Source organism: Alexandromys fortis, unplaced genomic scaffold (genome assembly GCF_014885135.2).
Source record: "Alexandromys fortis isolate MF-2015 unplaced genomic scaffold, M_Fortis_MF-2015_v1.1 scaffold_17, whole genome shotgun sequence".
NCBI lineage: Eukaryota > Metazoa > Chordata > Mammalia > Rodentia > Cricetidae > Alexandromys > Alexandromys fortis.
In genome coordinates, this window is record NW_026067896.1 from 8284211 (window position 1) to 8301044 (window position 16834).

The 16834-nt window shown below is 41.5% G+C and overlaps 1 protein-coding gene across 1 annotated transcript in view; it reads right to left on the reverse strand.

Annotated features, from left to right (window-relative positions):
* Positions 1 to 12050: 12050 nt before the first annotated feature.
* Positions 12051 to 16834, reverse strand: part of Nudcd1 (NudC domain containing 1) — a 30899-nt gene continuing 26115 nt past the window's right edge. The window contains exons 8-10 of the mRNA XM_050161672.1: positions 15105 to 15230; positions 14308 to 14467; positions 12051 to 12598 (exon numbers count right to left, since the gene is read on the reverse strand). Of these exons, the coding sequence (XP_050017629.1) occupies positions 12306 to 12598; positions 14308 to 14467; positions 15105 to 15230 (579 nt within the window). The 3' untranslated portion in view covers positions 12051 to 12305. The remainder of the gene's footprint in view (positions 12599 to 14307; positions 14468 to 15104; positions 15231 to 16834) is intronic.

The window sequence follows — 16834 nt, forward strand, 5'->3', positions numbered from 1 at the left end:
TAGCCTACCCATTTCACTGACGAGAAAGGCCTGTGGGTTTCCAGGGAACGCCTACTGTCATTGGAGGCAAGGGTAAACCGATGAGCGGTGGAAGGCAAGTTAGGACGGGAAGTCTGTAGGACCCCCTGGAGAAGGGACCCACAGGAGGAAGGGAGGCTGCAGCAGGTGTTCTGTTGCAGAGCTGGGGATGGGGATCAGACTTGGAGGAGCAGAAGTGGAGGGCTGCAGTTAGCCTACCTGCTTCCTTGACCAGTGTGGTCTGTAGGTTCCCAGGGAGGGCCTGCTGGAGTTGGCGGCTGGAGTAAAGCAATGGGTGGGGTGAGAGAGGCGAGGAGGGAAAGATCGATGGGATCCACTCTAGAAAGGAAGAGGAATGAGACTGTCGCAGGCTCCGCTACAGAGCCGAGGTTGAGGCTGAGTGATAGGAGTTGGCAGGATAGAGACAGAGGGAAAGACGTGGTGTAAGTTACCCTCCATGTTTCCCTGACCAGAGCTGATATAATTCCTCTTAAGCATCTACTCTAGATGTTCTAACATATCACCCTAAGTGTGACTTTTAACAATCTTGTAACAAACCTACATCTATCCACGCTAGGCACTGTGACTCTGCTAAGTGGTTGTATCATTCAGGGACTGGCCAGGAAACAAAAATCATATGAGCATGTAATACAGATTTGATATCAGATAGCTTTATCCAGACTTTCTTAATCCAAAGTCTCTGCAGCTTTTCCCAAAACACTTTCTAGCATCATAGCTGGCCTTTCAGCTCTTAAACCCTAAAGAGCAATATTAAGAACGACTAAGATCGCTCTGAGAAATAAACAGGCATATAGTCCAAGTCACGAAGATAGGGTAATAAAAAAGCAAATGGTCCAAGTGGCAACGACGAGGGTACAGGGCACAGCTGTACTTAAGAGTCTGGCCACAGACCATGAATCTTTTTCTGTTAAACAAAACAAAAATTTTGCTCTAACTTTTTACATAAATCATTATTGTTCTATTGAATGGGGCTGCTATAAACTCAATAACCTGAAGGATTTGCAAACATTTTAATGAAAAAGGGACTGGCATTTTAGAGGAAATTAATTTGTTCCAGAGAGAGATAGTTTGGATACAGGGGGAATTTATCCTAGATAATCTGCTATGAGTTCTGTTACCTGGGTGATATAACACATTACAAAAGATGAGTTCATGCGATAAGTTGCATGCAAGCAACATGCAGAACCTGAAGGTGAGTGGAAGGGCTCAGAAGAAGGATGAGTTACCCAGGATGCCAAGTGGAGACGAGGGAAGATGGGCTGGGCTGTGAAGTAAAGACCACTTGAAGAAGAGTGGATGGCTAGGGGAAGTTTTCTGGATTTGTTGTTAGGAACCTGCTAACCAATCACTAACTTGTACAAGTGTGTGCGTGGTTGAGCCATGTGCTAAATTCTCGAGTTCTTGAAAACCAGGTGTTCACATATTCCGATATCAAAAGTAAAGTTTCCTGTGCTTGATGATTACCATTATTTTCCTTGAAGAAAGAGAGAGCATATATAATACTTGAGTGTGTGTGTGTGTGTGTGTGTGTGTGTGTGTTAGTTTGGGGTTTTTTCTTGCTTGCTTATTGTGCCGTGCACACAAACTAAGCTCAGAACTCTTAGCTTTGCTTGGCCTCTTAAAATGAGGGAACAGAGGAATTCCCATCCCACAGCCGAGCTGCTGGCGAACCTGGTTCCTGTCACCACAATTATTGCCGAGAGACAAGTTTACAAACCAAGGACATCTGAAGGCCAAAACTGGGATTTCTTCTCTCTCCTTTTTCTTTCTTCTTTTTTGTGACTAGCAAATCGTAAATCATTATTAGTGAGGTATACTGTAAACTGTGACAAGACAAACTGTCAGCAGACAGAGAAATACTAGAATCAGCATGATAGTGTGCAAGTGATGTACTAAGAAGAAGAACCCAGACAGGATGTGTGTCAATGGTTTTGAAGTTCTAGTTCATGTTCTCAAGTCCCACATAGCTCCTGGTTCACGAAGCTCATTCCTCCCAAGAAGTGCATCTGTTAGAACCAAAGTCCTCGCTGAACGTAGCTGCTATAGGTGTAATAACAGTGGTTCAAATCCATGAGATTTCTTTCAAACCACCTCTTTATTCGTGAAGCTTTCTCCCCCTCCCTGCCCCAGTAAGGCCTCTCCCCTATTTTCAAAGACAAAAGTTAATTCCTAGGGAAGTTTATATTCTTCCTACCACTTGAGTAAGTGGACTCAGCTTCTTGTATGTAAATTACCTGTACCAAATCACAAACTGAAAACACCATAGCCTCTTGTGTGAACCTCCTCATAAAATTCAAGCATCCGCATATGTGAGTTCAACATATTGTACAATGGTTTAGTGGCACTTGAGGAATAGCCACATGGTGTATCTCATGGCCTTTTGTTTTCCACATTTATTTATTTGTACATATGTTTGTGTGTACACACTCACATGCCACTGAGTGCACACTCAGTGGACAACTTGTAGGAGTTGGTTTCTTCTTCCACCATGTGGGTCCCAAGGATGAAACCCAGGACATCAGTTTTAATCACAAGAACCTTTTATCAACTGAGCCTCCTCACCAGTCCCCCTCAGGGCCGTTTACTGTAGGGACCACATTCTCCCCTGTAATCACCCCTTCCTCCTCTCTTGGATATATGTTCATATATCAGCTATTTGGTTGTTAGAACTACATTTTCACCTCTGTGAACACAAAACCTTTTCCTAATGTCTCACAAAGGCAAAGACGAGGGTTAAAATTTAAACTTCAAAGCCTGAGATCACATCACAGTATTTGAATCATGCCTTCTTTATCTTCAATTTTGTATTTTGTTCAGGAATCTGATTTACCATTTGCTGTCTTATACATGATAAGTATGCTTAGCAAACACTGAGTAGGTCAAACATGGATTCCACTCCCTGAGGATTTTCATCTTGAAACCTTGTTCCTCAGTCCATCAACTGCTGATTCCTCTGCTTCTATAGCTGTCCAAGGAGACTCTTCTTATCACTTCATTTCCTAGTCTGGTATTTCTTATGCGTTCTCTTGGTTCTTTCTCTCATGCATTTGACAAACCGTACTTAGTAAGAAAATCTTCACCATTCTGAGAGCTTACACATGGCAACATATCCAATCTGAACTTACATTGAACTGATGGTTTGTAGGATAAAAGTTTCTAGATTGGAAATAACTTTATGACAGAATTTTTAATTTACTGTGTCATTATTTTTGTTTGTCAGTATAACTTGGGGCAAATTAGTGAACTGGGTTTTTTCCCTTTGAAGTACGTAGGATTAGAATTTTGTGTTGTTATTGTGAAAGCTCAGTCTCCCTGTAAAAATTCAGTCCTTTTAGGCTGAGGACTCTTCTTTGTTTTGCTAATATTCACACAATTGTCATTATTGATAACCATCCAATTTTGTTTAAAATGTCATGTTATAGCACCACTGATCATATTCTCTGATATTGAGAATATTGATTTCTTTTTAGATGAAGTCATTTTCCAGGGAACAAGAAAAGCAACCAGGCCCCTCCTTAACCTAGGAAATCCAGGGAGGAATTCAGTGTCTGTTCATTAGTACAAAGCACCCTGCTGTGAGCCAGCAGAGAGCCATCTGCGAAGCTATAGCTCTTTCCAAATTCTCAAATGAGAGAGACTTTTCTCAGAAATGTTAATGTCTTTACCACGAATCTGGGTTCAGAGAATCCGTCCTGGTTTTTGCACTTGAGTAGAAAAGGCCACAGATGCTCTTCTGTCTTGAAGAATGCTACATCCTTGTGGCCTGTGAACATGGAAGAGGATGAAAAAGGAAGCCCCAGGTCCATTTGCTTCTATGGAAACAAGAGAGTTGCCTAAGTAGTCCTTCTGATTGGGTCTGATTGTGGAAAGCTCATGTTGTCAGGTGGTTGAATCTGAGTCCAGGGTTACCATGGAGTTCCATCTTGGTGATCTGGTTCCTGTTCCCTCAGTAGCCTTCTCAAAGTGCCTCTAAAACAAAACAAAACAAAGCAAAAAAGAAAAAGACATAAAAGAAAAAAGAAAATCCAACCAGAGAACTTATTAAACAAACAGAATGAGGGAGAAGCCCGTGAAGTTCCATCCCTACCGAGGAGCTGAGCTATTGCCAATGGTTTGAGGAAAAGGAGAGTCGATATCATTCAGCTGTACAATCCCTGAAAGTCTACACATGCTCGCTCCCATAGATGGCCCTACACTCCACCACATACATGAAACACCAAGTGGACTCAATAGTTTTTTAAAAAAACAAAGAAAAGAGCACATGAAGGTGAAATGGAAAAACAGTGGTGGTGCTGGGCGATGTAGGAGGAACTGGAAGGGAGGGAGAGGTGAGGAGATTTGATCGATCCACTCGGTCCATCAAGGCACATCACATGCATGCACGGAACTGGGAGTTAAAAATAAAATGGGGCCAAGAGTCAAACAATTCCCGCCGAGGAGCTGGTAAGGGACCTGAGCAGGTAAAGGCACCAGCACCAAAGCCAAGGACCTGAGTTGGATCCTGCAGCTCACTAGGAGGAGAGAACTGACTCCGTGTTGACTGACCTGCACAGGACCCGTTCTGCCTAAAATAAATAAACAGACAGAAGCCCACAAATGAACCATTGCCTGAAAGACAGATATTCAGGAGAGGCTCAGGCAGCTTTCCTTTCCGTGGTTCCAAGCACTAACCTTTTAAAGCCTGTTTGGAGCCATCCTAGCCCACAGCTCGAGTCGCTGGTTCCTTCGGAGCACAGCAGAAGTCATAAAAAGGAATTCATTCAGAAGCAATTTCAGAAACAGCGTTCATGAAAATCACAGTGGAGAGCAACCTATCTGCCATGTATGAGATAGTCATGAGCTTTCTAACATCACAAATCAAGTTTCCCACTGCTTTGAACCATTTTTTTCAAAGCCCTTGTCCTTGAAGACGGTGAATTTTGACAACTGTAAGGAAAGTCACAAACACCAAGATAAAAGCAGTTGTTGAGACGTGCATGCGTGCCCGATGCTCTATCTGCCTATTATACTAAAGACGTGAGACAGAGACAATTTAAGTCATCATCATCAGAATCATGAAAACTCGGCCATCAACTGAAGACCCAGCTCAGTGCTACACTGCCGGCTTAGCACACCAGGAACCTTTGGTTCTCAGCAACAAAGGAAAGCACTGATAAGCTGCTGTTTGTCTAAAGCAGACCTGATTATCTTGGTTCAAATCAAGGCCTCACCACTCACCGGCTGTGCAACTCAGACAAGCGACTTTATTTCTCTTTTAGGTGGCTATAAAAATAGGATTAATGTGTAAAGTGTCCTAACACTGGCTGGTTCAGAGTAGCGCTCTAGACATATTCGCTTCAGTAGCCGTTCAATCCTCCACTACACGTGTAAGCTTAAGGTGTGTTTGTTCATTCATCTTGTTTCAAGATCTCAAGAGCTTTGCTATTGTTTCTGAAAGGAGAATTCTGTCTTTTTTTTTTTTTCGAGACAGGGTTTCTCTGTGGCTTTGGAGCCTGTCCTGGAACTAGCTCTGTAGACCAGGCTGGTCTCGAACTCACAGAGATCCGCCTGCCTCTGCCTCCCGAGTGCTGGGATTAAAGGCATGCGCCACCATCGCCCGGCAGAGAATTCTGTCTTTAAAGTATGGTTTTTCAAAGGAATTTAAGACTGAGTAGTAACAGGAGAACAAACCCCGCCCCTCACACCTGTCAAGCTAACACTGTGCTGCTGGGCTACACCACCTGAAGAAGGTTTGCAAGGGTCAGTTTATTTCCTGTACATCTTAGCCCCGAAATTCCTTCAGTTCCCTGTCTCTAAAACTTAAATTTTAAGGCCCTATCCAATTTGATAACTTAATGTTCCAAACCTACCCCCATCCGCTCACTACTCTATCACAGCAGCCCACCATGAACACTTTTGTTCCCAACACATATTCGGTCGTCTTCATTGTCAAAGACTAGACTCAGAAACACCTAGAAGACTGAAAAAAGAGGCTCCACATTTCAACGTGCGGCATCATCCCATGAGGGGCCCAGCCTGAAGAAAAGCAAAAAGGAGAAAGCCAGATGAGCACCCAGATTCCCTCCTGCTCCACCTCAGTGTGAGCGGCTTTCTGTTCCCACAGCTGGGAGCCACTCCTGCTGCTCTAGGTCTTAGCACTAACAGCCTGCATCCCCTAACCATGGAGCAGAGCCTGCCGTCCTTCACTTACATCTTGTCCTAGAGAGGAGAAAAGCAACTAGATACTGAAAAGAGGAGATGCTGCAGTGGCAAACGCGGATCATTGTTTTGTGGGATTCATGCACAACAGGGTGCAGCTGTGGGTTAGAGGTCCTAGAACGGTGGGAAGCTGGGGAAGCAGCGATTATGGGTTGTTCCTCTGAGTTTGGAAGACTTGAACGCCAAGTCAAATACAGGGAGCCATGGTTTCAGAAGGGGACAGATTCTCATCAGTCAGGTTCTCTACAGGAACAGAATCAAGATGAGTACTCTCTCTCTCTCTCTCTCTCTCTCTCTCTCTCTCTCTCTCACACACACACACACACACACACACATCTCAGAACTTTATTAAGTGAGCTTTTAAATAATAAGACAGCCAAATCACACCTCAGATGCTAAGAACACGGCATTGGGTCCTCAAGGCTGAGTGCCTCAACAGTCAGAATGGTCCCAGAGGAGCTCTCCCTCACTAGGAGGTGATGACCAGCAATTTGTCAGCCCACAAAGCAGGGTGCCTCAGCCGTCCCAGTTTGGTACTGGAAGCCTGGAAAGTCCCTGAGAGCCACTGGTCCCTAGTTCAGGAAAGTTTGGGGAGGCTGATTCTGCTACCGGTGGTGGTGGTGGAGTGAGGAGTGGGGAGGAGCAACAGAATAAATCAGCTTGGCAAGAGGGAGGGCCAAGTCAGTAAGCGAGAACTTCCGTCTAAAATGTCCTTTATTATCTGACTTGCTACCCGAAGGTGATCAGCCTTCCCAAAGCAAGTCAGTTCTTCAGGTGGGGTCTCTCTTGAGTTGATTCTTAATTGTGGCAAGTTGGCATTAAAACCAACCATTACAAAGGACCTGATTGTTTTGCCTGCATACTGCAAAGTTGGATGAGGCTAAGTTCAAAAGCCAGGGACTAAGCTGTAGTGCCTGCACTACAGGACGGTACGAGAGCTGGGAACTAGGATGGAGATTTAAAAACATACGCACACAGAGACGTAGGGAGATAGGTCATCCTTGAAACAAGAATGCCAACTTTATTGTGCTCCAGGTATGTTTATATAGGGATCCTTAACTGATAGCCATGCCCCAGCTCTTGGGATTTCCAGCTGTAAAACACACCAGAATTCACTCCCCTGCCATCAGGAACTCATGAGGGTCTCGTGCTCAGAACAGCTGCAAACACAGGAAAACAAGTTGTTTTGCTCAGTTAATTCCAGCAGGCAAATGGTCTGAGGCAAGCAAAGAAAATCAAGGGGCCAGGGGTCTGCAGCCCCCAACACTAGGTCGTTTGGCAGACAACACAACATCCAGGCAGTGGCATGGCTATTCCTCTTACTTCACTAGGGACTTGCAGTGTGAGAGAGTAGAAATGGATTCAGTCTGAGACGGAAGCAGAGCAGATTATGTGGAAAACGTACCATTCAGGCAAGGAGAGCCAAGTGAACCTGGTTAAAATCGGGGGCAGGCATGCATTTACCAGGAAGGGAGCCCGAGCCTGGTTAAAGTTAAGGACAAGCTCAGAAGTCATCTACAGGTGACTGACTGCAAGGAGCCCTCAGCAGGGAGCTTTTTAAAGAGATGAACATGTTTGACTTCAACAAAAACAGAGCTATAGATTTAGGGATTATATGGCAAAAAGGAATGTTAGATCAACATATATTTCATAATTTAATTGTGCAGCGTATTGTATGTTAACCAGTTCAAATGATACCACAAAGATTTAAAAAAAAAAAAAAGATTGTCTTTGGGGAAGAGGAATTCATAATTGAAGTTCAGGAGAAGATTTCAGGGATTTAGGTAGCTGTCCATCAGTGTCCCAAGCAAGGTGTAGCAAGTAGGAGCTTAAATGGGACACTGAAGTCTGAGAAAGAACAGGGGACACAGGACACGGCAGAAAAAGATGGTATTGGCAGAGCAGTAATGTCTGTAAGTCAAATCTGCTGACATCTCAACCCCCAGGGCACAGTGCAATCCAGGAGTCTGATGCCTGTGGCTGGAATTGAGGGGCATATTCTAGGCAGCGCCTGGGGCTGTGCATACACGCTGTTTACTATCTCCCTGTCTGAAAAGCCAGCTTTATTGCATTACATCTTTCTTCTGAATTTCAGTCAATCCTTTAGTAATACTGTGATAAGGTTTAAATTAGGGATTGAAAATTATCAAAATTCTCCATATAATCCTTATTTTGCTACAGTTCCATTTTTATTAACTTTTCTTATAAAGCCATGGCTTCTCAATGACCATTTCTTGTTTTTGAGCATCAGCATCCACTCTCCTTCGTACTGGAAGCCGCACTATCACTTCCGATTCCATATATTTGTATGTTACTGGATCCAGCCTTGGCACCAGTGTGGAGAATATCGCAAAGGAGAAGCCAGTTGCAAGGTCCCTTGGTGACTGTTTTCTGCTCCAGTGAGCACTTGACCCCCTTAAACCAATGGTTCAGAATAAGCATTTGCTACCATCTTTGCAACAAACATTGATTGGATATGATAGTGATGAGGTTTAGACTTGTATTGGTCACTGCAGTCAGGCAAAAACTTTTCAAACTACACAGCCAACCGAGAGATGGAGCTTAGTGGCTGTAGAGAAAGTGGGCTGTGGTGGTATATTGGTACTACCTACTACCAATGCTCAGCTGTTTTTGGACTTCCTGGTAATGTGAATCTCTATGGCTTCTTTTCGGCCAAGTTACTGTAGGTCAGGTGTTCCTATTTGTACTCAGAAGAGGCATGTGTGTGTGTGTGTGTGTGTGACTATACCCTCCCATATCTTATTCTATTTCATTTCAGTTTATGGATAAGATTTTTTTATTTCATTTCCAAACAGTTTAGCAACTCCTCAAAGATACCTATTTATATAAAAATAAAATGAAAGAACCGTCTTTGATACCAAGAAGATAAGAGAAGTTGCAGAATCTTTCAATCCTGAAAATGTTCAGAAATTCCTCTATCTGAACGATACATCTCTATTCTATACGGAAAAGGACTGTTCTGTAATAATCTGAGGCCATTTAAATTTCCCTCTGGAAACTGCATTCCGAGGAAGAGCCGAGTCACTCACTCTCCTGGGCATCAAACACAGCGCCTTCAACAGTGTTGCCGTATTTCACTCTGGTCCTGCCGGTCTTTGGGATCTCTGCTGAAAGAATTCAGACGAAACACACCAGGCAGTGTATAAGACAGGCAGAGTTTACTAGAAAGTAAAGAGTCACTGTTGACAACGAGGAGGGCACTGGCCAGAGCAGCCACTGGAGGGTGGTGGTGGTGGGATTGGGCGTCATGGGGGAACCTCAAGGTGAAAGGGAGCAATGGTCAGAGAGACTATCGTACTGACCTACACTCTTAGGTGTGCTTTGTATTACTTCTTTGAGTCCCTAGAACTCCTTCCTGGGCCTTTTCTTCCTGGGTCCAGGTGACTGACAGGCTCATCTGAATTAACTCTTAATGGAAGAGAACAGGTTTTTTTTTTTTTTTTTTTTGTTAGAAACCCTCACCAGATAGCAACCTTGGGATCTTTTCAACAGTTCCACGGGGATCTCAGATCCCATTCTTTTGGCTACTAATCAGGGTTCCACAGCTTGCGTTCCTTGTTTAACATGATGATTATAAAAGGGTCCAAGTGCAGTGATCTTTAATCTTATTACTCCTGGATAGTAATCTTACTACTCCTAGATAGTAGCTCTACCACTGAGCAATGAAGAATTTAGATGTGTAATCTTCTTTCCTCTTTTGTCTCTCAAGATGGCCTGCCTTCCTTGCTTCACTCCTTCCTTTCTTATTCTCACTCACTATGCTGGGGAACGAATGCAAGAATTCACACACACTAAACTTTTTTTTAAAATATTTATTTATTTACTTTTTATGTATACAATATTCTGTCTGTGTGTATGTCTGCAGGCCAGAAGAGGGCGCCAGACCTCATTATAGATGGTTGTGAGCCACCATGTGGTTGAAGTCAGGACCTTTGGAAGAGCAGGCAATGCTCTTAACCGCTGAGCCATCTCTCCAGCCCCACACACTAAACTTTAAATTCAGTCAAATTTAAATTGAAACTAGGTGTTGTGGTCCATGCCCTTCAGAAGACTGAGGTAAGAAAAGGATGACCATGAGTTCCAGGCCAGCCTGGGCTACAGTGAGAACTGTCTCAAAAATTGAACTTAGCCACAGCAACAACAACAACAAAGTTACACCTAACTGAAACTACCCAGTCAAATACTAGCTAAAACTCTTCCTCTCTCTCACCCTCTCCCCCTCCCTCCCTTCCTTCCTCCCCCTCTCTCTCTCATGTTTATGAGTCTATGCAGGCATGTGGAGGACAAATGTTCAAATGTCGACATGAGGAGCTTTGCTCATCTGAACCCAGAGTTCAGCTGATATGGCTAGGCTGTGTGGCCAGCAAGAATGCGCCTGTCTCTATTAGCAAGTGTGTCAGGATTATAGATGATACAGCTGTGCCCACTTGCTTTTCTTTTCTTTTTCTAATGTGAGGAACAGGAATCTAGAGCTCGGGTCTTTGTGCTTATGCTGCAATCAGGTTATGGACAGAGCCGTCTCCCAGACCAGAAACCTCTTTAAACTGAATTCAGTCCAGTGTTGGTTCCAGATAGGCAATCACGTTATGGACAGAGCCGTCTCCCAGACCAGAAACCTCTTTAAACTGAATTCAGTCCCGTGTTGGTTCCAGATAGGCAAAACATACATTCATACAAATATTTTCTATCTTATGTTCTTTTATTTTCTTTCTCTTTAAAATTTTAAGGACATTAATAAAATATGAACTCTAAAAATAATGTAAAAATAAAGCAAAACAAATCCACAATAAATATAAATTGAAAGAAGTTTGGAGAATAATTCTGAGCCACAAATATTTGTGAAGAAAAAAATTAATGTAGAAATAAATAAACTGTCAGAAAAGTAAGGAGATCTTAGTGAGACAAATGTATTATAATCTGTCCTATGTGTCTGTCACCTAAATGGCCCCAACGTACCACAGCTCTGCTGTCTGTCTAGACTCGGCCATGTGAGTCACACTGTCCATGTTTTTTACTAATCATGAAAATCCAAGCTTGGCAAACCCTTGCACCCTGGGGTTTGCTCTTAGAATGTGTTCTCTGTCACGGTAGGATGCACAGCCAGCCTACTAGAAGACAAGAGACCATCTAGTACACAAAGACCCAATTCACAGAACCATGAAAAACCATAAAGCTTGAGTTGCTTTTCTTTTTTGAGACAAGGTCTTGATATGTGGCCCAGGCTGGCCTTGAACTGGTATTTCTCCAGCCTTAGCTTCCCAGGAGCTGGAATAATCTCTTTTTTTTTTTTTTTTTTTTTTGGTTTTTCGAGACAGGGTTTCTCTGTAGCTTAGGTGCCTGTCTCAGAACTAGCTCTTGTAGACCAGGCTGGCCTTGAACTCCCAGAGATCCGCCTGCCTCTGCTGGGATTAAAGGTGTGTGCTACCTCCGCCCAGCTGGAATAATCTCTTAAACACCTGAATTTTGTGGTATTTGGTTATGCAATAATGGAAAATGCTTCTCTGATATAGTAGAGCAAATCTATGCTGACATAAGCAAATCTATGCTTACTATGAAAATAAGGTTTATAAGCAAACATCAAAACTGCTCTACTCTTACAACTCTACACTTACAACAATTTTTCTGTAGATTTCAACCTGTTAAAATACCTTATAATATTCAGTGTTTGACTGCTACCCACACATTCTATAGAGTGACTATACCAATCTAAACAATGAGCTAGGTACATGATAAACAGTTTTATTTTTAAACAATGAATTCATATTTTTTCTATAAAAGATGAGATTTAATCACCAGGTTTTAAAAAATAACTATATTTGCCAATATCTTCATTTTTTACAGAAGCCAATTTCTCTAAATCAGTAGCTTCATCTATCACATAGCTTTTACAGATTCATAATCTCTTGAATACATTTCCAATATCCTTTAAAAATAAAACTTCATAAAGGATGTTTGTAGTTAACACAGTAAAACCTAACAAGTTACAGGACAACTGTCTAGCCCTCCAGGTACCACTGGATACTTGATTTCAGCCAAATATTGGAGGATCAATTTTCTGTATTTACTTTTATTAAAAAGAGGTTTTTGGTAGTAAGAACAAATAATCTCTCGTTTGTTGCCTGAAAGCCTAAAATAGGATCATTGGTTTCTAGGCTTGCTACTTGCTGCTTAGCAACCTGGCCCACGTGCCTGCCTTCCTTCCTGTTGTAGAGCACAGTGGACATGGGAGCAGGCTGTCGGTAGATGAACACTCGGCGAAGGCACTCACAGAGGGCTGCGTAGGAGGAGTTTGGAGAACAGGCAAAAAATTTCTTGTCTCTCTTTGAGGCTTGGACATAACCTGCCAAAAACATAAGGGAAAAGAAAAAACTGATATATTAAAATAAAGGGAGAAAAGTCAGGATTTAAGGCTTACTATTTCACAGTAACCATCACAAACTTAAATCCTTCAGTAAAACATACACCATAGTCAACAATAAATGAATTCAGCATCATTATTGTAAGCCACAGTTTCTTCTAATAGTGCAAAAATACAACTTTAATTACTAAGAAACAAAACAGGGCTTCTCTTCAACAAAGCATAATACAGTTCTTTTAATTTCCATGAGCTAAAAAAATAAGAATTTGAAATCTTAAATACCAAAACACATAAAAATTTAAATGCCTAGGTCAAAAATAAAAAACCTAAAATGATGTCTTAAAAACCTTTTTTAAGCAAATGAAGAAAACACGAGATGATGGGAAGAGCTCCCATGCCCTTGGGTTGGCAAAAGTCCTGAGAAATGGCGACATTAGTGAAATGAAAGTTTAAAAAAGATCCTCATCAAATTATAATGACATTCTTTACAGAAACAGAACAACAATCCTAATATTCATAAGGGAACACAAAGGACCATAAATAGACAAAGAAATCCTACGCATAAAATAATGGCTAGAGGTTACTACAATATTTACTGATCTACAGAGCCACAAGCCAAAAGCAGCATACATAATACAGACACGACAACAGACACACAGACCAACGGAATGGTATAAATAAACACAGCCAAGGCGACAGCACAGCTGATCACAGAGGTGCCGCTAGCAGGCATTAGCATCCTACAGCCGCTGTGACAAGAACACTGGGAAACGGAATCCACAGGGAAAAGGAGGGGACTAGTCTCAGTTTGAAGAATCAACTCAAAGTGGACCAAAAACTTTAAGACCTGTAATTCTGAAATTAGTAAAGAAAAAGATGTAAATAACAATTAATAAAAAAGGAAGGAATTTCTGGGAAGGACTACAATAGCTCCAAAAATAAAACCAGAAGATGCTGTTGGGTCCCATGGGATTAAAGAGGTAATGCACAGAAAGGAACAACTAACTGTCACAGAGTATCGAAGCTACGTGCACAGGAGAGATGACTTGTATCCAGAATATACAAAGAGGTCACAAACTACCCCAATCCCAAACAATTCAGTGTATAAATGGGTGATGAAATGAACCGGCAGTTCCCAAAAGTTGAAGCACAAATGTCCAGTAAACATATAAAGAATGTTCCCCATCTTTACTATGGAAATTCAAATTAGATCTCCACTGAGATTCTACTGGAGAGTAGGCAGTATAGCTGTTGTTAAGAGAACAAAAAGGACAATAAATGTCGAGGAGAATGTGGGCAAAGAAGAGCTGACGGGAGTGTACATCCCTATACAGCAGCTGTATAACGTTTTAGAAGACTACTCTGAAGATACTCACACAAGTTGCATGTACTGCAATGTCAAAGACCCTGATGATAATGTATTTTGTCCGTATTTAATTCAACTCATTAAAAAGATTCAAATGGTTATATTGCCACTTCCATGTCCATTCTGTGTTATCTTCCATGCAACTGTAATAACAGGTTCATCTTTGTATTTTAACACTTTAACCCCGGTCAACAGAACACAGACACCCAAACCGCAGCATGAACCAATTAACTAGCAGGCCTGGCTCAAATGAAACAGAGCAGCTTTCCTCTGAGACGACGACTGCTAGGCGGCCTGGAACCCTCCTGAGGAACATGCTTTCTACCTAGGGCATTGAAGGTGGCGATGTGCTCCCACATGTCATCCTGCTGGCTGCAGTGCGGCTGCCAGAGGAGGGCATCGACGTCATGGCGCAGACAGAAACAGGGCATTTCTTTAGGATCCACAGTGACTGAGAACAGATACTGGTTGCTGCCAAGATTCACCTAAAGGGATAAAAATCAATTTATTCAAAAGTTAGTAATGAAAACGGACATAAGACATAACTGTTTTGAAGCCAACTTTTCCTCCTCCATTCTTCCTAAGACACGCTCTAAGTCTGCAGTTCAGGCTGCCTCGTACTTGGCAGTCCTGTCCCAGCCTAGGATTTCACACGTGTACCAGCCACCATGTTTTGCTTGCTCTAAACTCTGAGGACCTGGTTTCTGGGCTGATTTTTCATAGAGATCCTGAAAGGAATGTCTCTGTCACACTCATTCTAAAGCTGACGGAAGCAATGATGTGGGGCACTTAGCTGTCCAAGGTCAGGATGAGCTGAAGCTACTGACATGAAATTTGGACCCAGACTCTCTGTTCTTAACCATTATGGAAGGACAGAGGAAAAAATATGGTGGCAAAAACTTGGCAACTGCTAAGATTTGAGCTACGGACTGAATTGCTGCCCCCTCCCCGATACATGATGTACCAAACCCTGGCATTGCAGAATGTGCCTATGCGATTTATCACATCCAATACCTTTCAACCAAACTATTTTTGCAAAACATGTATTTCATTCAATTTTTATCTGCCAACTTTCTATTTATTATCTACAGCTTTTTAGAATTCTTATTATCAAGAACTTACCACATGGGTTGTCTTTAATGTATTGCCATCAAATCTGCATAAACTGGAGCTCTCTTCAAAGAAAATATCACATTCTTCTAATTCCTGAGCATTACATGGAGGTTTCTCTTTATCTGGATTTGGATTCTTAAGCCAAAAAAAATTAATGAATACTTAAAAAACAATTAATAATCAAACAATAAGAAATAATTTATTCATCCTAAAAAATATGTCAAAATGGCAGCTTCGGTCATCTGGACACAGTGTCTCAGGCCTATGAACCCAGGACTCAAATGCTGGAGACAGAAGGACCAAGCATCATGACTTCAAAGCCAGTCTGAGTACACAGAGAGACTGGTTCAGGCTGGACCTGCATCCTGTACCAAGACACTAAAACCAATCAACCAACCAACTAGTCAACCAGCCAGCAACAACAAAAACACTTAGGTACTGTAAATATAGTTTATATACTCAAAGACGAAAAGAAAACTGGGCATGTTGAGATATGGAAGATAGAAGAAAAGGACCTAGTGAATTTTTTCCATATGAAAATGCAAAGTGAGAACAGAAAACCAAACAGGAGGTAGGTAATTAGCCAATGCATGAGTATAAAGACAGAACACTAAACACCACAGCACATCACAAATCACGGCGTGTTTAAAAACATCAGAGTACTGGAAGTCACAATAATACGACTGCTGAAAAGCAGTGATAAAGAGAAACCCTAACAGCAGTCAGAAGAAACTATTTTGCATGGCTGAACAAAGATTCAAATATCTGACTTCTCACAAAAGCTCTTTCAGCCAAATACAATACAGCCTTTCTAAAAAGAACAATAACTGTGCTACCACTGAATCATAATCCTCACAAAGGCAACTGAAAGAACTTAAGCAAGAAAAGTAAGTCTACCAACAAAAGCCGAGAGAATTAATCACCAGATTATATACACCACTGCAGGCAACACTGAGGGAAATTCTTCATGGAGGGAAAAATGTAATTGACGGCTGAGTCAACACAAATGGAAAGCAGAGGAAATGAGGACCACGTAAGTGAATGGCTTGTCTCTCTCACTTTTGCTCTTCTTCAAAAATCTGATAAGGCTAAAAATACTGTATTATGAGGGATCGGAGACAGAACTAAAATATATGACAACAATACAAATGATAAGGGAATGGATATATTATATAATTCTTAAGTTGTACATAAATAATACTTTTTAAAAGACAAATAATGTCAGAGATAGACATGACATATACACAAATATTCACCCAAAAGTGTATACATTAAATGATTATTTTAAAAATTAATTATCTAAACTACTTTGAAAGCAGAAAAAATAACAAACTAAGCAGAGGAGAGAGATAAACGTAGCAATTAAAGAGAGAAAAAAATTTAAAGTCAACAGAAAGTGATATTTAAGATAACACTCTATGTATTAAATTGAATTGTTAAAAACACCAAAAAAGGGAACTCAAAGCTCAGATGGCTAAGACACAACACCAACATTACATAATCTCTTCCATGATGGAGGATGAATTCCCTAATCACTTTATGATATAAGCATTACCTAGGTATCAAAAGTGGGTAGACAACTTCCAAAAACGGAAAAAGAGAGCAATTTACAATCTACCATTTCCCTAGCTTACTGATGTTAGATATATTTTTCATAAAACATAAGACACTGTTTGGGGCATAAGTAACTTCTCTCATAAATATCAATGCTTCTCTGAAACCATGAAGTTTAAAAAGCC